At 46.0% G+C, this 20052-nt stretch overlaps 1 protein-coding gene across 15 annotated transcripts in view; it reads left to right on the top strand.

The window, feature by feature from the left end:
• The window catches only part of LOC132338833 (lethal(3)malignant brain tumor-like protein 3), a 43182-nt gene extending 23911 nt beyond the window's left edge, over positions 1-19271 (top strand). For 13 of the 15 annotated variants that reach the window (XM_059868729.1, XM_059868727.1, XM_059868728.1 and 10 more), the window contains 9 exons: positions 428-538; positions 1696-1810; positions 1911-2010; positions 2811-2987; positions 4341-4472; positions 4852-4913; positions 7276-7442; positions 11889-11951; positions 15230-19271. In XM_059868729.1, coding sequence (XP_059724712.1) covers positions 428-538; positions 1696-1810; positions 1911-2010; positions 2811-2987; positions 4341-4472; positions 4852-4913; positions 7276-7442; positions 11889-11951; positions 15230-15358 — 1056 coding nt within the window. In that variant the 3' untranslated portion in view covers positions 15359-19271. The remainder of the gene's footprint in view (positions 1-427; positions 539-1695; positions 1811-1910; positions 2011-2810; positions 2988-4340; positions 4473-4851; positions 4914-7275; positions 7443-11888; positions 11952-15229) is intronic. The other 2 variants (XM_059868725.1, XM_059868732.1) reach the window with 2 other exon arrangements.
• Positions 19272-20052: the final 781 nt, after the last annotated feature.

Here is a 20052-nt window from a genome sequence, read left to right as displayed (position 1 = left end):
GTTGAGATCTCTCCCCTCTCAGTCTCCTCTTCTAGAGAAGACCATGTCCCTGCTGTGTGGGGAGGTGTGCTGTCAGGCTGGGGAGGCTGTGTCAGTGGAGCCGCATGTGGTAGTCCCTGGCCTTTTGTCTGTGAGGGAAGGGTCTCTTGTTTTGGCTGGGACAGCTCCTCTGTGCTGAGCCACCTCAGGCTGCCTCTGCAGCAGTTTAGGGCTGCTGACAAACACTCAGCTAAGTCCTCTCGGGAACTCTTAATTTAACCTCTTGGAAACTCTGATTTTAGCCTCTGGACAGTCTGCCATGTGAGATAACCCAAAGCTCCAAAGGCAGCTAGGGGTGGATGGAAACTGGAGCACATTTCATTCAAAGCAGGTGCCAGCTCTGAACTCCAAAGCTTTTTAGCATTCTGTTTACAATCCTCTCTTCCAGCGTCCTCCTCACGGATTCCAGGTTAATACGAAGTTAGAGGCTGTGGACAGACGAAATCCCATCTTGATAAGAGTGGCAACAATCATTGACAAAGACAACCATCGCGTTAAGGTATGACCTTCCTCCCAAGTGCAGAGCCTCTGCTGAGAACCCTGGGATGGGGGCAGCGCAGGGAAAACAACACTTGGGAGCAAAGAGCAGCAAACAACAGCATGGCAGCTGTGTGGCCTCCAGGCCTGCCCAGCTGGAAATGGTTCCTGTTGCTTTGTTTTGCTGAAATCTGATGGAATTGGCCTGGTGTTAGTTACTTTTCTAAGGTAACTGTTTTCAACTAACAATTTGACAGTGTGATGTCCCATCTCTTGGCATATTCACTGTGATCTCTGTGACTGATGGCAGCAGGAATGTTCCGCTGGGGAAGCTGCCTATCTGCATTTTTTTCCTACCAGGAAAGGGAAACCCACAGCAATTTAAACCCTGGTACATGTGGGAAGCAGCATCATTCTCCAGTACAAATTTGTCACATAAATACATTTTAACCTAGTCTTTTCACGCAAATATATTGCCCAAATAATCCGTTGTGCTTTGGATTCTGAAAAACTAAGTATAAGCCAGCTAAAGTGGAGGCTGCACTGATGGAGACTCCATGGCCACAGTTCTCCTTCCCAAAGGATGATTACATGGGCAGGAGTGGAATTCACTCCCCATTATCTGGCTGGTTCTGAGTCTCATTGCTGTGAACAAAAGCCAAGATTTGCCAGTCCATAGTGGCATGATACTCAATTCATACATTGAAACTTTCCTGCATGAACAACCCAGTAGCCTTTAAACTCCAGTGATCCTCAGTCTCTGTTAACCTGATCTGGATCTGAGCTACTGCCAGTCTCTTCTCCAGCAGAAAATTGCAGCTTGTTCACTGCAAAACTCACCATGCTTGTTGGCTTCTATGGTGGTTTTGGGATCCACAGAAAACAAAACAAATAAGCATTTGTGTTTGCATAGCTTCGGACTTTGCATGTTAGAGCATCCCACAGGCTGTGGGGTGACAGACTGTGTCACCACAACCTGGTTATTCTGTGAAACACAGATGCAGGAAAACAAAGAGTTAGGCTGAGCACAGAGATGATTGTGCCTGACTGAAAAATTGATCTGAAAGACTGGATGAATCAGCCCCAAGCTTGAGCAAGGTGAAACAAAGGGAGAAGTTAACATAAGAGCTGAGTCATACCCTGAACTGTGTCTTTCACTGAGACTTCTGCTTCTTTCAGATACATTTTGATGGCTGGGACCCTCACTACGATTTCTGGGTGGATGCAGACAGCCCTGACATCCATCCTGTAGGCTGGTGTGACAAAACTGGACATGCTCTGCAGGTCCCTCTAGGTAAATACAGCACACGCTTTTGTTATGCCAGATAAGTTCCTAAGTGCAGTCTGCTCCTCATGTGCAAATCTGTTCATCTTCCTTTTCTTACTACTCTCAGGTGCTGAAGATCCAGAGGGAGCAGTGGGACAGACATGTCCTACTCCGGGCTGCCAGGGGATCGGGCACGTCCGGGGCCCCCGATACGGAACACATTACACGTATGTGGATGAGTGCTGTTAATGACAACAACAGCAGCTACAACAACAACAATAATAATAATGATGCAGCACCAGGCAACTGCACTGCACTGAAATGGTCTCAGGGTAGTTATTCTGGAGATAGCTATAACTGCAATTGCAGCGCCCTCTTGAGTCTAAGCAGGCTGTTTGATCATAAATTTTGTTTATACCACTATTATCATGATAGCTGCAATGCAAACATACTCATTCACTCCAGTTTCTACATTCCAGCAGTACTGAAGGAGTTATATTTGTGAAATAATATACCCAAGAACAACATGCAAGGAGACAGTTAAAGAGGAGAGGGCATGGGAAGGATATTAAAGTGAGGAAAGGTTGCTCATGTTTTGTGCTGTGCCTTTTGATTTCTTGTGTGCTCTTGGAAGAGGAAGATTTTTCTCAAATAAATTATTTTAAGAGCAAGAAAACAATCTCAGGTGGGAGGTCAGAAGACCTGGTAGTTTATAATAAAGCAAAGGGCTTTGAATTTTTCAGACTGAAAGTTTCAGAACTCTGTTGATTCATGAAATGTTGTTCCGATAAGCCCGTTAGAGAGGATGAACTCTTGTCCTCTCTGGTGGGTCTTTACCAACATGACTTTGGATTTTAATTCTGCCATATAGTCCCCTGCTTTCTCACACCTAGAGCTGGGTAACAGCATCTCGTGAGATGGCCTCTTTTTTTCTGGGTTTGTGAGGGATTTCTGTTCCTGAGGTAGGGAAGACTGTATGACTGTAAAGCTTTCATTGTCCTCTCTCTTTTTTGTTTCTCCATCACAGCTTAGTTGGCTGCCCATACTCTGATGTGAACCTCAGCAGAGAAAACCTCTTACAGGACCGGCTGAGTGGGGAGAGACCTTCCCCTGGGAACATCATGCAGAAAGCCAGGAGGCTGGAGAACCCTGGCCCATTGCTGGGAGCAGGAGAGTCTTCTCAGGCTGACTCTTCACAATCCAGGTGAGCTGGATTTTACTCTTGGCCAGGTACTGGGCCAAACCATTTACAAAACCATTTACAAGGATGAAAACCACTGGAATTGGCAGCGACGCAGCGGAGCATTGAGTTCATCTGCCTGTAATATTGACATGTGCCCCAGTCAGTCTTAACATAGAGTAGTGCACTTCTGTACCCTCATATGCCTTAATAAGTTTCTTGATTCTTTAATCCTGGTGCTCTGGTCACATTCCAGCAAAGGAAATTGCAAATTTATGTCTCCATAAATTTTTCCTTGCTGTTTCAATTTAAAATAAGTTATTGTCCTTTGTTTCCTGTCCTAAAACTGTCAAGCCAAGGCTATTTTGCACTATTAAACTGTAACTGTGATCCACCCTGGGTCAGCTGAGCACTGTGTGTGTATCACTTAGCAGCAAACAAGATGAGCACTCTCAGATACTTTGTTTTCTCACAAGAAAATCCTGCAACTAAGCAGCATTGAAGGAAACTGTGCCTTGGTTCTTGAAGTGCAGGAGTCAGTTAAACCTGTCATGGGACTGACCAGGATATGAAGGATTTTTAAAGATAATTTTTAGTCTTCACAAATCCAGTCTCACTAGGGCAAACTCCATCAAGACTTCAATTTTTTTGTTGTATGTGAAGGCTTATCTATATTTTAAAGTTCATCTATTTGTTTTGATTTATAACATTTTCAAGATATATTTGTCCAGAAAAAAGGAATGAATGCTTCTTTCTCCTCCCTAGCCTTCATGGCCAAATTGCTTCTTCCCATCCTGCAACTATGCAGCCATCTTCATTCCCTAATTTCCACACCAAAATTGGTTGCATTTCAATGGCAGTCTTACCTTAAAGCTCTTGGGAGATTTTGAATTCTCACAGAATAAATGGCATTTTAGAATTGTAATATATTTCTTTTCTTCCAAGTATTTCATCTCCTGATAGTGGAAGGCCTGAATTAAGCCTGTAAGTCTGGTATCATCCTGCTGCTTGTCCTCCCTTGGCCAACTCTGTAGCTCAGTTTATGCATCAAACTTCGTAATGGAAACTCTTAAATGTTACCCAGAGGTATCAGGATTCAGAAATGTTAAATCTCTTGCTTTCACCAAAACACTGTGGTTTCCTGTAGCTGCTGGGATCAGAGCCTGAGTCCACAGAGGCTGATTTTTTTCACTTAAACTCTCTCAATCCTTGCAGAAGAGGAACAAAGCACTTTGTACTCATGGAGGGGAGAGGAAAGTTCTGCCACAAGGTGGTGGTTGTTGTTCTCACTTGCCAGGAGCAGCCAGCTTTGCTCTCCTGTGGGAAAAGGGAACAGAGGATGTCAGCTCGACTACTGTAATTTATCTGTCTTTCCAGAAAATCTGCACCAGACAATGAAAAGTGGTGTCAAAGCAGCATTCTCACTCCATCAGATCAATCGGAAGATAGTCGGGAGAGAGGCTGGGGAGAGGAGGATTCCTCTGCAGACATAAAAGCCACACCAAAAATGTAAACAATACTTTTGTAATGAATTTTCATGCATTAACAGTTGTGTTTCTTGATGCTGCTGCTCTATCTGAAATAAAGATGTAAATAACAAACAGCCCAATTTGATTGAAGTTTTGCAGCAGAGTGTTTTAGAATGACATGGTAAATCTCCTCCCTTCCTCCTGTTGTTTTGGGCCCTCTCTTTCCTGGAGTAAACTCAGATCTGAGTTCTGGCCATGAATTTAATAGAACAGCCCTTAGCTCAGAGAGATGTCAGGGATAGAGCTTTTGCTTATTTTAAGATGAAAAAGTTTTTAGTTTCTATAAATCTCATTTATCTTTGGATGGAGAAGAACTTGCATTCATTTCTTCTGAAATATTTTACAATTGTTGCTTTCAGGCTCGGGTGCTCGCATGCCTATATCAAGTTTCAGCTGGTGAAACAGGAAAGCAATAGGAAAGGTTGGTGAAGTTTTATTCCTTCTTTCCGTGTGTGTGCCTATCTCTGCAATATCCCCATAGTCACGAGGAGCATTCCGAATTCACAGATTGTTTTGTCTTTGATGCCACAGTCAAGAGAAAGCATATGCTGGAGATGATGGCAATTCCTTTAAAATGAGGAGAAAGGGTAAAATTACTTAAAAGTGAAAGATTCAGTACTTTGTAGAGTGGACCCTTGTATTTATTAAATGAGAAGACAAGTTTGCGCTGGTTTTTTTTGCCACTGCAAACTCCTCTGTAGTGACAAGGGGTTCCCAAACAGTCTGTGACCTTTGTCAGGCTGTGACCTTTGTCAGGCTGTGACAGAGCCAGCACAGGGCTCCAGGGAGACTTGCTCAAAACTTAGCAGATAGTTTAGGTTCCGTCAAGCCCTTTTTTAGACCCTCATGGGTATTCAGAAACATATTCTGAATCATTGGAGGACTTTTTAAAGGTTCTCTTAAGGGTTAAAAAGAAAATGAAAAGCTAAATGGAAAAACAGTGATGTTTTTTTCCTGGTATGTGACAGGTTAAGGTATCAGAGCAGCTTTCTGCTATCACTTTAGCAAACCATATGCTTAACTTTCAGATTTACTATAAAAAGCCATTTCAGAGAATGGAGCTGACCAGGCTTTTAGGAGGATTTAAGATGGTAATAAGTATCCAATCAAAAATAGCTAAGCAGGCACAAACTGGGACAGGTGCCTGGATGTTGATTGATTTTTTTTTTTTTTTAATACTCTTTTTTGCCTAGTGCTGAGTTCTGCAGTCAGAGCTGAGGGATCTGCTAGCTCCAAGCTGCAGTTGCAGCTGGCAGGGAAAGCTGCCCACTCTCCCTTCACATTCACCTTCCATGGAGTGATGGAAATTAGGGGAGGGAAATGCAATCATCCACTGACCTGTAATTTCACAATTACCCAGAGCTTTCCTTCCAGCTGTGTTTAAACTATGAGATCACTACTTCTTCGTCAGAGGGCAAGTCACTTGTCTAGGTCATGGTTTGGGTGCTTAGTCCAAGGATTTGTGCTCAGTGGAGAAAAGGAATTGGTCTGAGATAGAAGTAATGCCTACCCAGCAGGAATGTGGCAGTGGGGGAGACCTTAGGCACAGGTGCGACCTCCTGGAGCAGGAGGTGGGGACAAGACCAGGTGCTGTCTATCCCCACCAGTGCAGCAGGGAAGGAGCGGGTGACAGCCCTCTCAGGAGCAGGTCCTATACCCTCTCTCCACCTGGAGCTCCTGAACTAAGCAGTTCTTACTCAGGCTTTATTTTTAGGAATTTTGGTTTCATTTTTAGGAATTTGATGTTATGTGATGCTGTCCCATGACTGTTAGGGATGTGGAGATGAGATGAGTGGGCTCTGGGGCCAGGGGAATGACTGTTCACTAGAATAGGCTTTACCTCCAGAGCTGCTTCCCCTTCAGCTAGGGGGCAGGTGGCAAGCCCTGAGAATCTACTTTTTCTTTGTATTTTTGCCATTTTCCTTTGTGCTTTCCACGTAGTGGCTGCTAACTCCCTACATCCTACACCCCAGCCCACTGAGAGCCGCTGAGCAGGGGCAGCAGAGCAGCAGGGGCAGCAGAGCAGCAGAGCAGCGGCTGCTCCAGGCACGCGGATTTGGTGGTCATGCTCCGGGATGCCACGGGATGGCGCTGGGCAGCCTGCGGGGGTGGGCGGGGTGGGGGGGGGGGAGGGTCGGGGGTAGCCCCCTGTGCGACTGTAAACCAGGGGAGTGCTTCCCAGCCTGCTCTCATCCTCTGCCTGGCTTCCTGTTGTATAACCAGCACATCCCTGTAGGACCGTGACTCTGCACTGCTCCAGTGATCTCATTAGGGAGGGGTGATTCCTTCTTCCTTTTTCTGCCTTGGTTTTCAGAGCTTCACTTGACACATGAGGAGGGAGCTGATGTCTGGAGGTACCTTGAGCACTCCTGGCTTGGGATTCTCCTGGGGAGTGAGCCCAGGCCATGCTGGCAGCACAGAGCGGTGGCTACAGCTGGGGCTGGAAGAGTGCCATCAGTTCCCAGCTGAGGATGCTGTTACCAGAATTCCTCCACCTTGTCAATAAAACGCTGCAAACATCTTCTCTGTTAGCAGCATGACATCATTTTCCAGGGAAGAAGCTAATGATAAAGCCTCCAGCCTGGCAATCTTGCCTTTTATTTCCCTCTCTCCTGCTCGGCAGGGGGAGAATGTCCTGAGAGCTCCGTGTACCACACAGTAGCCGTTCCTGGCTCTGCTCACCCTGCCTTGCTTTCCCCTCCAGGCTGTGACCCTTCTTCCTGCTTTGTTGTAGTTGTTCTTACTTGAAGCCTGGCTCTGACTTGTCTTGTTTCCTTTTTCAGGCCCTGATTCGGATCTCCAGCAGGCCCTCCACCAGTCTATCTTCATGCCTTCCCTGGCCTCTAACCCGACCCACCGCCTCCATCTCTTCTGGGAGCAGCACTGCAGGCTCTTGCCAGAGGTCTTAGGCCTGACAGCCAAACAAGTTGCCAAATGGACTGTGGAGGAGGTGAGTTACCTGTTCCACTCTCCCGGCATGCAGGAATGCCAGAGCACTCTTCCTCTGGAGTGCTTGTTGGGAGACATCTTTATTTCCTTCCCTCTCCTAGGCAGTGCTCTTCTGTTTGCTGTGCGTGTGCCACAGCTGACTCAGCCGGAAGTTAGACCCAAGACCCTTTATCATGGAGGGGAAAGGACCCCTGTTAACCCTCTGGTATCCACAGCTTATTGCCTTCAAAAGGATTCCCTCCCTCTGTTTATTTATCCCTTGATTTCTCAGTCCTCAGCCTGAAGCATCATTCTGACTGCCAATTCCCTTTCTCTGATCTCCCTCCCCCTCTCCTGTGACTTTGCTGCTGATTCACTTACACAGTGCAGAGAATTCCAGACTGCACTGTTCATGCCCACTCCTGCTGCATCTCCCTGCCTGAGGGAGGGAACAAAACTGCCCACAGCCTGACCTGATTTCTGGCAGAGGTAGCTTTGCAGCTGGAGATGTGTCTCTGCAGCTCTCGAGATGTCTCCTGTAATTAGGTGGTGTGTGAAAAAGCCAGAGTGTTTTGTGTGCTGAGTAGTTGGTTTTTGCCTCGATGCCTTGGGCATAAATAATATTTCTCTCTGTGCTTGGGAAGTGGTTATAATTTAGATCCTGGTGCTTAATTGCAGGGCATTTAATTCCAGAGAAATGTGCTGTAGAGTTGTGCTTGCAAGGATGCAGGGAATCTGCAAAGCAGGAACAAGGTACTGCTGCTCATGATGCAGAGAGGATGTTCAGAGACTTTTAGAAAGTGTATTTTCCCTTAGTCCCTTTTAACATTGGATAAATCCTATCTTGACTTTGCTCTTCATGCTGGAGGAGTGGTAGGAGTCTGGTGGGATTTGCGGTGATGTGGGAGATGGGAACCACAGCAGCTGGAAAAGGGACAGAGCAATTAGTGCTGATGTTTTAAAACCTGGACCTTTTTTGTGTTGAGTTTTTGTGGTTTGGTGGTAGTGTTGGGTTTTGGTTGTGTTTTTTTGTTCTTTTTAATAAAAATGTCTTAGAATTAAATTCATACTGAGGAGGGAAAAAACATCTCTGAAAGATTTACTGTTCCCATCCTTTTGAGAAAGCTTCCAATGATTTTCCAAAAGGTCTTTTATCAAATCAATAAAGTCAGAAGCAGATAATCCTCTGACATGATAATCAAAATCTCTTTCTTTTGGATAAAACAGGAGGCTGCTTCATGGGAGTACAGTGTCAGGATTCAAGCCAAATAAAATTTGTCCTTTGCAGTTGACCTTTAAAGCAACTGCTGGGTAAATTTAACTAGGATATTACTTGATAACAGATGAGTGTGAGCAGGGACCTCAGACATGGATGCAGGGCACTGGATATAGTGATTCAAACCCAGAATAAACTGAATTCTGCTGTAGCCTGAAACAACTGGGAACTTTTGGCTGCCAGTAGCAGTGTGAATGGCACATTAAAAAGCTCAGTTGTAGCACCACAATGTACTGGCTGAAGTCATTACAGGTTTTATCTTGAATTTCAGTAAAGTGCATCTCGTTTTGAAAATTATGTTCATCACAAATTCCCAGAGGAATCAGTTTGGGTTCTCTCTGAGCACTTGCAGGATCAGCATGTGCAGTGCAATGTAGCCACAGATCTGGGAGTTGAAAGCAGCAGGACTTGCTCTGTTTTAGGGAGTCCAAAGTACATTTGGTCTGTCGGCATTTGGGCTCCCAACATCTTGCTGTTGGGTTGTGCTTTGAACTCTGCTGCACAAAGGAGTCCTGAAGGAGTCCAAAGGAGTCCTGTGCTGCTCTGAAACAGGAGTGATGAGGGTGTAAAATTCTCCTTTGGTTTCAGGCTGAAGAAGTGTTTTTATTTTATAAAACCGACTTTAAGGAAAAAAACGTTGCTTTAATTCTCTGCTGGTTGAGAGCAGCTGAAATGACAGAGCAGCAGCAGTAGCAGTATCTAGGGGCCCTCAAGCTATGAAAGTCGTGGTAACACTGAGCAGTCACTGAGAGTAGTTACTTTAATGCAGCTTTGGTATTTATTGAAAGCTTCCTGTCATGTTTTCAGAGCACAGACTATTGAGATGTGCTGGAGTTGTATTGTTCATTAGTTAGTCCTGCTTCAAATGCCAATACCCTGGCAGGGGGGACTGTCCTTGTGCCAAGTGTAAGTGGATTTCTAAATCCCAGTTAACACAGTTCCTCTCTGTGGCCTCAGAGGGGGCCAGTCCTGCAGTAGCTGTTGAAGGGATGTGGTGTAGGGCTGCCTTGTCACCACAGGCTGATTTCAGTGTGTCTGCCACACATCAGCACCTTCCAGAAGGGTGGTGTCCATTTTCCAGGGTGTTCTCAGGATTGCACAAAGCTCTTTTTCAAGCCCTTTCCCTTCACCAATGTGCTTTGGGAGGTAAGAGTTTCTAGCAGGCAGTTCTGAGCCATGGGATGGTTACAGCAGGAAGGGCCAGCAGACTTTTACCTCCTCATAGAAAAGCTCTGATCCCACTGAGATGTTCTTAACCTGTCCAACACCTGTCCCACCCTCACTTTGAGCCCTCCCCATCTCAGCCTTTCTCAGGGTTCAAGGCTTCCCTGCCAGTATTGTGGGGTTGTGTTGGATTGCTGTGGTGTTTTGTTCTTGTGCTCCCAAGCCTCCCTCATCCCTCAACTGCCCTGTCTTGGTTTAGGAACCCTCCTCCCCAGCAGTGACACCCAGGCAGGTCCCTGTGGCTCGGTGGTGTCTGTCTCATGTCCGGGGGACCTTCTCTCCCATTTTCTCCTCTTGCATCTTTCTTCCCTCTGTTCTCCATTCCTGGTAAACCCCAGGGCTGCTGTTTGCTCAAGAGGCCTCTCCAGTGGCGCAGGCAGCTTGCAGTGTCCCTACAAAGGACTTTGGGGTAGATCAAAGGTCTGTCACTCCATGTTAGTGACAGTAGCCAGCAGCAGTTGTGCAGGGAAGGATGCAGGAGCAAGCCAAGCCCAGGTCATTCATTCCCTAGAGAGGTCTGCCAGCCTCTCAGTGCCACAGACACTGAAGAGCCCTCAGATCTTGCCCCAAGGGTCCAACTGTCTTGTAAATTCTCGAAGGAGCCAGACCTGGCAGAAAGATTTTCATTTGTGTTTTAATTATTAGCAGACAGGGGGACTCAGAAGGAAAGTAGTGTTTTGTTATTGGTTATTAATAGGAGTTTACGCTTCTACAGGAGAAAATTTGGAGTCACTGTCCAACAGAGATGTGGATTTTAGGGGTTGCCTTTAAGATGGAGCAGAAGAGGAGGATGAAGGAGAGGGATGCTCTGCTTTCAGGTTACATAACAGAAACCACAGGAGTCAGAGCTGCTCCTGCCAGGGCAGAGCAAACCTGGAGGGCACTCTGAGAGCCCTGTTCCTGCCTGGCTGGAACTGGAGGGGAGGGAATGACTCCAGGTCTAGGGGTAGGATGATCTGGAGGTACAGGAGTGTGATTTAGGAGAGCCTTCAACAATTTTGAGTTGAAGGGAGCCTGAATCTGACAGTGACCCCTCCCAACTGCTTGTTTGTGTACAGGGGAGAAATGTCACATCTGCAACAACTCACATGGTTATGCCTCATGAAGCAGAGCTGCTCCTGCAGGGGAGCATCCAATTAACAGGAGATGTTTGATCTGATTGTGCCTCAGTATACAAATCTCCTGTGAACCAGTGAAGCTGCAGCTGGAGAAGACAATGCACATTAAGTCATCCTCGACTGCACACAGGGCTACTCCTCACACTCCTTGGTGTTATGTAATGTAACCCCAGGGCTGCTTGCATGAGTCCAGGGAGATTATTCCCAATGTTAACAGATTCCTTGCCTAGAAAGGTTTTTCCTAATGTGAAATGTAAAATTAACTTTTATTTGTTCAATCCTCTTGGATCCATGGATCCTGTGCACCCAGCACAGATTAAATGAAACCAAAACTCCGTTTCCTTCTCTTCTGCCTTCTTCCTTTCCAGCTCTTCTGCCTTTGCACGTTGGTAAACCAGCAGTGCTCATTCAATTGGTTTGTCTTGTCTCTTACAGGCATGTCATCTTGGGAAACTGTCTAAATCTTTTTTCATGTTTGTTTTACTTTCCAACAGTACTGTAGAGAAAGTGAATTTAAAGTAGTCTAAGCCATATATAGCTTTTTATCTGTAAAAATAATGTTGATCCTGTGAGAACCTTGTAGAAGAATGGAGAAGCTGGATTCTTACACAGAGAGAAATGGTCAAATGGCAGTAGGGGCAGTTATTGGTGGTAACCAAAATATGCAGAGGAGTTGCAGCAACAACCCAGCAATGTTTTCCATCTATATCCTTCATTCAAGTGAGTGTTTTGAGTATTTAAGTTTTAAAAATTCTTGCCTAGGGAATTCTCATACACAAATAAGAGGGTTTTTCTTGATTATATCTCATTTTAATTATCTGTGTTTCCTTTCTCTGACATGCAATTGCAGGTGGTGAGCTTTATCCAGCGTTTACCTGGCTGCAAAGAGCAAGCATCTGTGTTCAGGGAAGAGGTAAGTGGGGTGGGCCCAGACCCTGTGCTGCAGATCCCTGGAATTACAGCAGAGAGCTCAGACCTGCTCAGCCCTTTCATTGCAGTGATATTTAGGAGGTAGCCTCAGCATGGAGCTGAATTCCAGCATGGCTAATTGCATCTTGCTGCTTTAAATTTCCCCTGCAGTTCCAATCATGGAGCTTATGCTTAACATCCTGTCTTGGACCGTTGTGCCATGGGTTTGACACTGCTCTAAAGATGTCCTGTTGGAATGGTTAGTGAGGATCTCAGCTACTGCCTCTAACAAGGACATGTGCCTGTTTCTCCTGGGGAGCCTGGCAGGCACAGGATTTCCCAGGAATCTCTGGCTTCCCCCGTGGGCTGGGAGCAGGAGGGGAACCTTTGGTTCGACAAGCAGAGGTTGGAAAGTCAGAGCATGTCCTGTGTGATGTATGTCCTGTCAATACTGCCATGGGCTGGGCTCTGCTCCCATTCCTGGTGTGTTCACCATGGCCTCTGGGAGACCTCCGTGGGCACAGGGTGTGGCTGTCCTGGTTTTTGGCACAGCTCTGTGAGTGTATCACAGACAGGGTGCTTCAGCTTCCACTTACGTTTCAGGTATCACTCGGAGGTTCTTTAGGAGCCCCCGATGAATTTGCACAGATGCACCTGGTCCTGGACTCATCTCACGGTGTGGGCGGCTCGTGGGGCTGGAATTCTTCCCTTCTGTCCTGCTCAGGTCATTCCCCACCTGCAGAGCTCCCTTCAGCTGTGGGCACCAGTGTCAGAAGCATGTGGAGCTCCTCAAGTGAATCCAGAGGAGACCACAGAAATGGTCCAGGGGCTGGAGCCCCTCTGCTCTGGAACCAGGCTGGGAGAGCTGGAGGTGCTCACCTGGAGAGGAGAAGGCTCCAGGGAGACCTCAGAGCCCCTTCCAGGGTCTAAAGGGCTCCAGGAGAGCTGGAGAGCGTCTTTAGATGAGGAGTGACAGAACAAGGGACAATGGCCTTAACCTGAAGGAGGGTGGGCATTAGAAAGAAGTTCCTCCCTGTGAGGGTGGGGAGGCTCTGGCACAGGGTGCCCAGAGAAGCTGTGGCTGCCCCATCCTGGAAGTGTCCAAGGCAAGGTTGGACAGGGCTTGGAGCCACCTGGCATAGTGGAAAGTGTCCTTGCCCATGGCAGGGGTTGGAACAAGATGAGCTTTAAGGTTCCTTCCAACCAAAACCATCCCATGGTTCTGTGATTCTGTCCTCAGAGCTCTCCTGTGTGATTGTAAGAGCTCCAGGGAAGGGCTGGAGCCACTCCTCCTGCATGGCAGTGACTGGAAAGGGCAGGTCTGTAATCACTGTGTGCTCCAGAGCTGGCTCCCTTTCAGGGGGAATCAGGCTGCAGTGCATTTTGTGGATTTATGTATCTTTGTTTTGTTTTCCCTTGTTTTAAAAACTACAGACTCACACAAAATAGGAAGCAAAACAAATAGAGGCTTGCAAAAAGCACTGTCCACAATGTGACAATACAGTAGAATACTTATGAACTGAATATAGTGGGAATAGTGAAATTTGAACCCATCAAATTAACCCATCTTTCACTGTAGCTGTGTTAAAGGGATTTCTAGGAAAGGTGTATACAGAGGTGAGATGTCCAAGCAAATCTCCTAATAAATCCAACCATTCTCCCTGTATTTAATTTCTTCTGGTCCTGAACACAATGAATACTTTCTGGTTCTGGGAGTGCAATTAGCCACAGTCTGTTCTAATCCTTATTTTCTGCAGTCTCAAAGTGTGGTTCTCTATGCCCGATTTAGAGGGGCTTTTCTTGTTTTTCCAGTTTATGCTCAAACCACATTGTCAGTTTGAAATTAAAACCCTTTTAGCCTGGTCTTTGGCCAGAATAGAGGTGTGAGTGACAGGAGAGCTGAACTCCCCCACAGTGTCCAGGATCAGCCTCCAAGTGCTTCATGTCCAGGATAAATAAATGCCTTGCAGACTTCCCTTGCTGGGGGGCTGGAGGGGGATAAGTTGCTGCTTACATTAGGAGTGAAGAGAACAAATTGTGCACAGAATTCTAAAACTCATCCAATAAGATGGAACAAAGGAATGAATAATAAAGCACAGACTTGCTTCTAGGTCCATTTCAGGGCAGGACTGTTTAAAATAAGTGAGTGTAAGGAAGTGCAGTGAAAATGAAGCATAGGAATAAATAATATTGGACACAAAGCCGTTTTGAAATGTAGGACTGTTTTCCAGCAGTTTTCTGCTCCTCTTGACTATGTTATTTAATTTAAGCAGCACAGTCCTATTTGTTTCAAGCTATTTTTAACACATTCATTGCAGCATTGTAGACTTGAGGCAGCTTGAAAATACGATTCAAGGACATAGTGTGGCCATCTGTGGTCTGGGAACACTGCTGTCATTCCCAGTGCAGGAATTAACTTCCCAGTTACTCTCAGTAGCAGGTTAAGTAATTTGCTGAGGGTCTCTTGTGTGGTGAGAGGTGGGAAAACCAAATTTTATGGCTCCCAGCTCTTTGCTTTAATTATGTGTTCTCTGAGTTTACTCAGTGTTTCCTCTTGCACCAGGCATTGACATCCAAAAATATTCTACTTGGGAAGACTATTGAAATAGCAGAACTGTTATTCTGGCTGGGCTGACTGTCCAGTGCTGTGTGCTGCACTGGTGAGCATCAAGTGAGAGGAGGAGACACTGTCAGTCTCTGTAAATGGATTTTAATGGAATAACTTAGGGAGACACTTATTGTTTGTCTGTGTCCATTAATCTTTGGCTTCATCCCTATAACATTTGCGGTTTATATTAATTATATCTGTGTTGTGTCTGTGGATGTTCTTACTTGAGTGAATTTTTAACCTTTTCCAGAAACAGTGTGTCATGATTTTACTCGCTGTTACCTACAGTATCCTGTGTTTTCACATGGTAGTATGTTCATCACTTGCTTAATTTGCATCTAATCAAATATATGTCCTTCTTGATGGATTAGAAGGCTCTTTTTCCAGCCATATTGCATCTTCACTATGCCTTAGTCTATATAGCATATGGAATCATGGAATGGTTTGAGTTAGAAAGGCCCTTAAATCTCATTCTACCTCTACCATGGGCAGGACACATGGAGTTTCTCCATTTCTAGGGAAAGTACTGTGAGATGAGGTCTGTGTCCTTTGGAAAGGGGACATCATGGGGTGTAGGGGCCAGAACTAGGCAACAATCCCAGAATGACCAGAAGTGGAAATCCTGCCTGTCCTTTGGTGGTTAATCCTTGTCCTGCTTATGTTCCATCCTCCAGCAGATTGATGGCGAGGCCTTCCTGCTCCTCAAGCAGAATGACATTGTTAAAATACTCAGCATCAAGCTGGGCCCTGCCCTGAAGATCTACAATGCCATCCTCATGTTCAAGTCAGCAGAAGACAACTGAGAAGAGGCCTTTGGCAGATCCAGAAAGAATTGACAGGGAATGGGTCTTCAGCTGTGAGCATTACAACACACCGTACAGGTGGATTGAGACTCTGATGTATTTTATGTAGGATTTAGTAAAAATGGTTTGAGGTTATAAAAATCCTGCCACAGTCCGGAATATGGGGCAGCTTCACTTCCAAGAAGAGGATATTATTATATTTTGTAATTGAATTTGGTTTTGATATATCAATCTCTTTTTGAGATCAAGAAGAAACCTCCCGTTCTAAGGGGAATCCAGGGTAGCACTGGTGGAGCTGCAGGAGCAAGAAGAAAGTTTTGAGTAAAACTGGCTTTGTGTCCAGTGATAGTGCCTGAAAAACTGAGTGATCACCAGCGAGATTAGTATGTTCTGTGTAATAAAAGAGAGAGGAAAAAGATGCACTTCAAAGCAATTCCCCCCTATCCTTCACTGCTGTGACTCACGAACTGACCTTTTCAGGACTGATGGTTAAATTCCAGTTTTCCGTACTGATCCTGCTTGTTGTGATACCCTTGGCTGCTGGGCTGCTTACACCCCAGCAGGAAGGGAGCCTGGGCAGAGGGTTTCCATCAGGGATGGCTTGCTCTGATTCTGCCAGCAAGCAAAATGTCCTCATTCCTGTCATTCCCTGTCAGGAGGCAAGGGCAGTGCAGGTGGCCTTCGGGTAGGCAAGGATCCCATAAGGGCATCTGCTGCTGGAGACAGAGATGTGTTTTAGCTGTAGTTCTCCCATCAGTGCTTTTGTGCAGCTCCTTCTGCACCAGGAACATCTGGCAAAATGGCACAATCAAGAGCACTTGGGGATTGGTGTGTTTGTTCTTGCCCTCTCCCCGGTCAGCCAAATGCTAGGAAAAGGAGTTGAAAAGCCAGCAGTGGCCAGAGTGTGTGTGTAAACAGATTTCCTAGAAACAAATGGCTTTTCTTTTGAACCATCCAAACTGATGAATGTGAAGTCATTTGGCCTTTGCCCCTTGAGGTGGGCTTTGATGTGTTCTGCCAGAGAGCTGGAGGGCAGGGTTGCAGCTCCTCTGCCTCTTGGAGGGGAGCAGGCAGAGCACACAGGGATGTGAGATTGGAGAGAAAATCAGGGCTTAAACAGCAAAATGAGGGAACTTCCCAAAAGAAAGAGAGCTGCAGTGTGGTGGGGGGAAAGGAGTGGAGCCTGGGTCTGTGTTCCTGCACATGCAGCCTGTCCTCTCCTGGCTGGGAGCACGGGTGGTTCCTGCTGCAGCAGAGGCAGTTTAAGGAGCATGCCCATGGACATCTGGGGTGGAGGTTTCCACATGGGCACTTCCCGAGTTCTCCTCTCTCCATGGCAGATGCACTGAGTCCTGCTGGGCTCCATGCGCTGTTCCACTTGCTGCTGGCAGCACCAGCTCATGGCTCTCCCTCTGGCCACTCTCCCTGACGGTTGTTTGGCTGTTCTAAAACCACCTCAGCTCAGGCAGCCCTTGCAGCCCTTCATCCATAGCTGCCAGGCTGAATCCTGTGTGTGGGAACCTGTGGGAGCACTGGGGGTGTGACCTGGAGCTGCCAAAGGCAGGTTCTGCCCTCAGCCTTTGCCAGGCTATGGTGTGTCTCAGGGCACTGCATGGTGATGTAATCCATCCACAGGCACCTCAAACTCCCTTGGCATCTCTGCCACCAGCATGGCTTCCAAGGAGCTGTCAGGAACAGAGCGAACATGCTGTCCATTACTGTGTGGTGACACAAGGAACACACTTGTTCCCCCTTCCTGTATCACCCACATTTTTTGTCCAACCCTCTTGCTGCTGAGAAGGTTCTTGTGACTTGTCTGAAGCAGGAGGTTCCTTAAAATTGTAAGTAGAATCCACTCCACTAAAGCAATTCAGTCCTGGAATAATATTTAGAGCGGTTTTTTTCCATTTTTTTTTTTTTTTTTAATAAGAATTTTAGGAGTTTAAGCCTTCACAGAGAAGACACAGGTTTGGTGGGATATTTAATAGCTGAACCATTAACTATCAGCCAGGCAGCTGCAGGGGAGAAATTGATTACAGTGTTAAGGACTAGGCAAGGGGTGAATTTAGTTTATTAAAATACATTTTTAGTATGATAACCAGGATATTTACCAAAGAGTCACATTCCTTTATCCCACTCTGCACATCCAATGTCAACATTAAGACTTGTAAGTGGCATGTCCTGTCCTCTGACAGAACTTGCCTTCTGGGCAAAGCAAAATTGTTTCTTGACAACTGGAACAGAGGATCCAGAGCTGGGCTATTTTATTCCTGGCTCTCCACTGACTTGCTAAATAATCCTGAGCTCTTCCTTGCCTCAGTTTCCCCCTCTGTGACACCCAGCCAGGTGGGGCAAGTGCAATTTTGCCTTTTTCTTGTTTCGAGCAGGCAGGTCCTTCCAGATTTTCTGTTTCACCTCCTTCCTTTGGGAGCCTGATTTGGAGGACAGCAGATTGCCTCTAGCAATAAACCAAAATATAAAATTAATTCAGTTTTTTTTTACTATATATAGATGGAGGATGAAGAGAATCAGTTAAGCCATGAGATTCTAGTCAGTGACATTATTCAAACAGAAGAGAAATCTTTAATCCTTGGGGCTTCTGAGCCAGCTGGATCAAAGAGGGAAATGTGTACTTGGAGGTTGTTCAGTGACAGCCAGCACAGTGCTTTCAGCAGGGGGGAAGGAGGAACCTTTTAGGGATGAAAGAAGGAGGAATGTGCTTCTTGTGCCTTTTTTTGTAATCTGATAATTGTCTTTGCAGAGCAAGCAAGAATGTGCACACATCTATTACCCACTCCTTTCCCAAATATAGCTGTATTCCAGTTAAATCCAGCAACTTCACAGGACACAGGACTTTCAGTGTCTTCGCTGAACACATTTAAAACTCCCTGATATTTACAATATAGCAAAAAACAAAAACATCTCATCTTTTAGTCCCATAACTTAGCAATTCATTGGTTGCTGGTGCCATTCCACTTGTGTCAGAACAACTGGTTCCTGCTGCCTGTCCAAACTCGGCTCTGCCTGTTCCCAGTCCTGCTCCAGGCCTGTGGAACAGCCAGGGCTCTGCAGAGGCCTTTGGTTATCTGATGCCTTGTGTAATTTGAAATGTGCACTTTGAAGCAAAAATTCAAAAGTTGTGGCTCTGGGGAGCAAATCTGAAGCTGGTTAATGCAAGCTGGGGTTGAGATGATTTTGAGTCTGCTGGATGTCAGCAAGAACCAGTTGTTGGCCCAGCTGAACCCAGAAGTCTCTTAGCAATACAGATATATTCCTTACAAGCAACTCGGAGCTGTGTCAAGTTCCCATGGGTCAGCAGTGCAATTAGGAATTTCCAGTTCTCAAAATCTTATTCCTGGCTGTGTTTTTGTTCCCTTTTTGTTGTTTTTGAAATTTAAAGCAATCTAATTTTTCTCTTTTTCTCTTCTTCTCCTCGGCTGGGAGTCCTGTTAATTTTTTTCTGTGCCATCACCAACAATCATCCCCATAATCCAGTAGCAGCAAATTTCAGCTCTGGCTAAAAAATCACATTAAAGTTGGACAGGAGCATTTGGCATCGCTGACAGCAAAACTCTGCTGCTGAAGGAAAAGCCCAACACTTGGCCCAGGGATAAGCCAGTTCAGCTGTACAAGATTTCCTGCCTGCTACTTTTATGCCCTCCTTAGGGATTTATACCACAGAGAGCTTTAAAGTTTTTGACATCCCCCCCATGATGTGATGAGCCAGCTTACTTTGGAGATTCCTGTTACTTGAACTGGAAGCACGTGTAGGGAAAGATATCAGGGGCTCAGCTCAGCCTCAGAAATTTCTGCCTATTCTAATCCAAATACTTGAGCTTTTCAACACTACCCATGACCTTGCACTCCACCGATGCTTTCCTCTGGAAATGTGAATAAAATTAATATAAGTTCACACCTGGTCTGTTTCTTCTTTGTGTTGGGCTGACCTCAGCAGTGCTCAGGGAGACATGGGCTGGCTGCCCTGGAGGGCTGGCACTGGGAGGGCTTGGTCATCACATTGTTGTCCTTCTCTTAAACGGCAGTCACAACACAAGGCAGCGTCTTCATTTTTATCTTTTTGTCTGTATCTCTTATCTCTGTGCTTGAGCTCTCCTTGATGTGCTCACAGGACAGCACTGGCTGCTGCAGCTAATTCTCCAATTCCTCACTCTCCTCTGCTGCTGCCAGGTTTTAATCATAAAATCCTGGGATGATTTAGGATGGAAGAGACCCTAAAGACCATCCAGAGATGGAGTAGCTGCAGCTGCTCTGAGCACCCTGTGCCAGGGCCTCCCCATCCTCCCAGGGAACAATTCCTTCCCAACATCCCACCTGTCCCTACCCTCTGGCAGTGGGAAGCCATTCCTTGTGTCCTGTCCCTCCAGTCCCTTGTCCTGAGTCCCTCTCTGTGTCTCCCAGAGACCCTGTAGGCACTGGAAGGTTTGTGCTTTCCTCTTGAATTCCTTAATCCCTCATGGTTTCCTATCACAAACAATCCCAGAATTTCATCTTAAAGCAGCTCTCAAAGTTGGGTTTTTAACTAAGACTAGCAAGAACTTGTTCTTAGCATGAAGCCATGTTAAAACTGCATTTTAGAGTCAGTCTATTTTCCCTTTCCTTAATCCCCCCCCGAGCTTCTTCACTCTGTGTCCATAACCATGATAATTACCTTACCTGTTTCTATTTTAATCTGA

Source organism: Haemorhous mexicanus, chromosome 27 (genome assembly GCF_027477595.1).
Source record: "Haemorhous mexicanus isolate bHaeMex1 chromosome 27, bHaeMex1.pri, whole genome shotgun sequence".
In the NCBI taxonomy this organism is placed as follows: Eukaryota; Metazoa; Chordata; class Aves; order Passeriformes; family Fringillidae; genus Haemorhous; species Haemorhous mexicanus.
The sequence above is the reverse complement of the archived record's forward strand: the minus strand, read 5'-3'. Positions and strand labels throughout refer to the sequence as shown.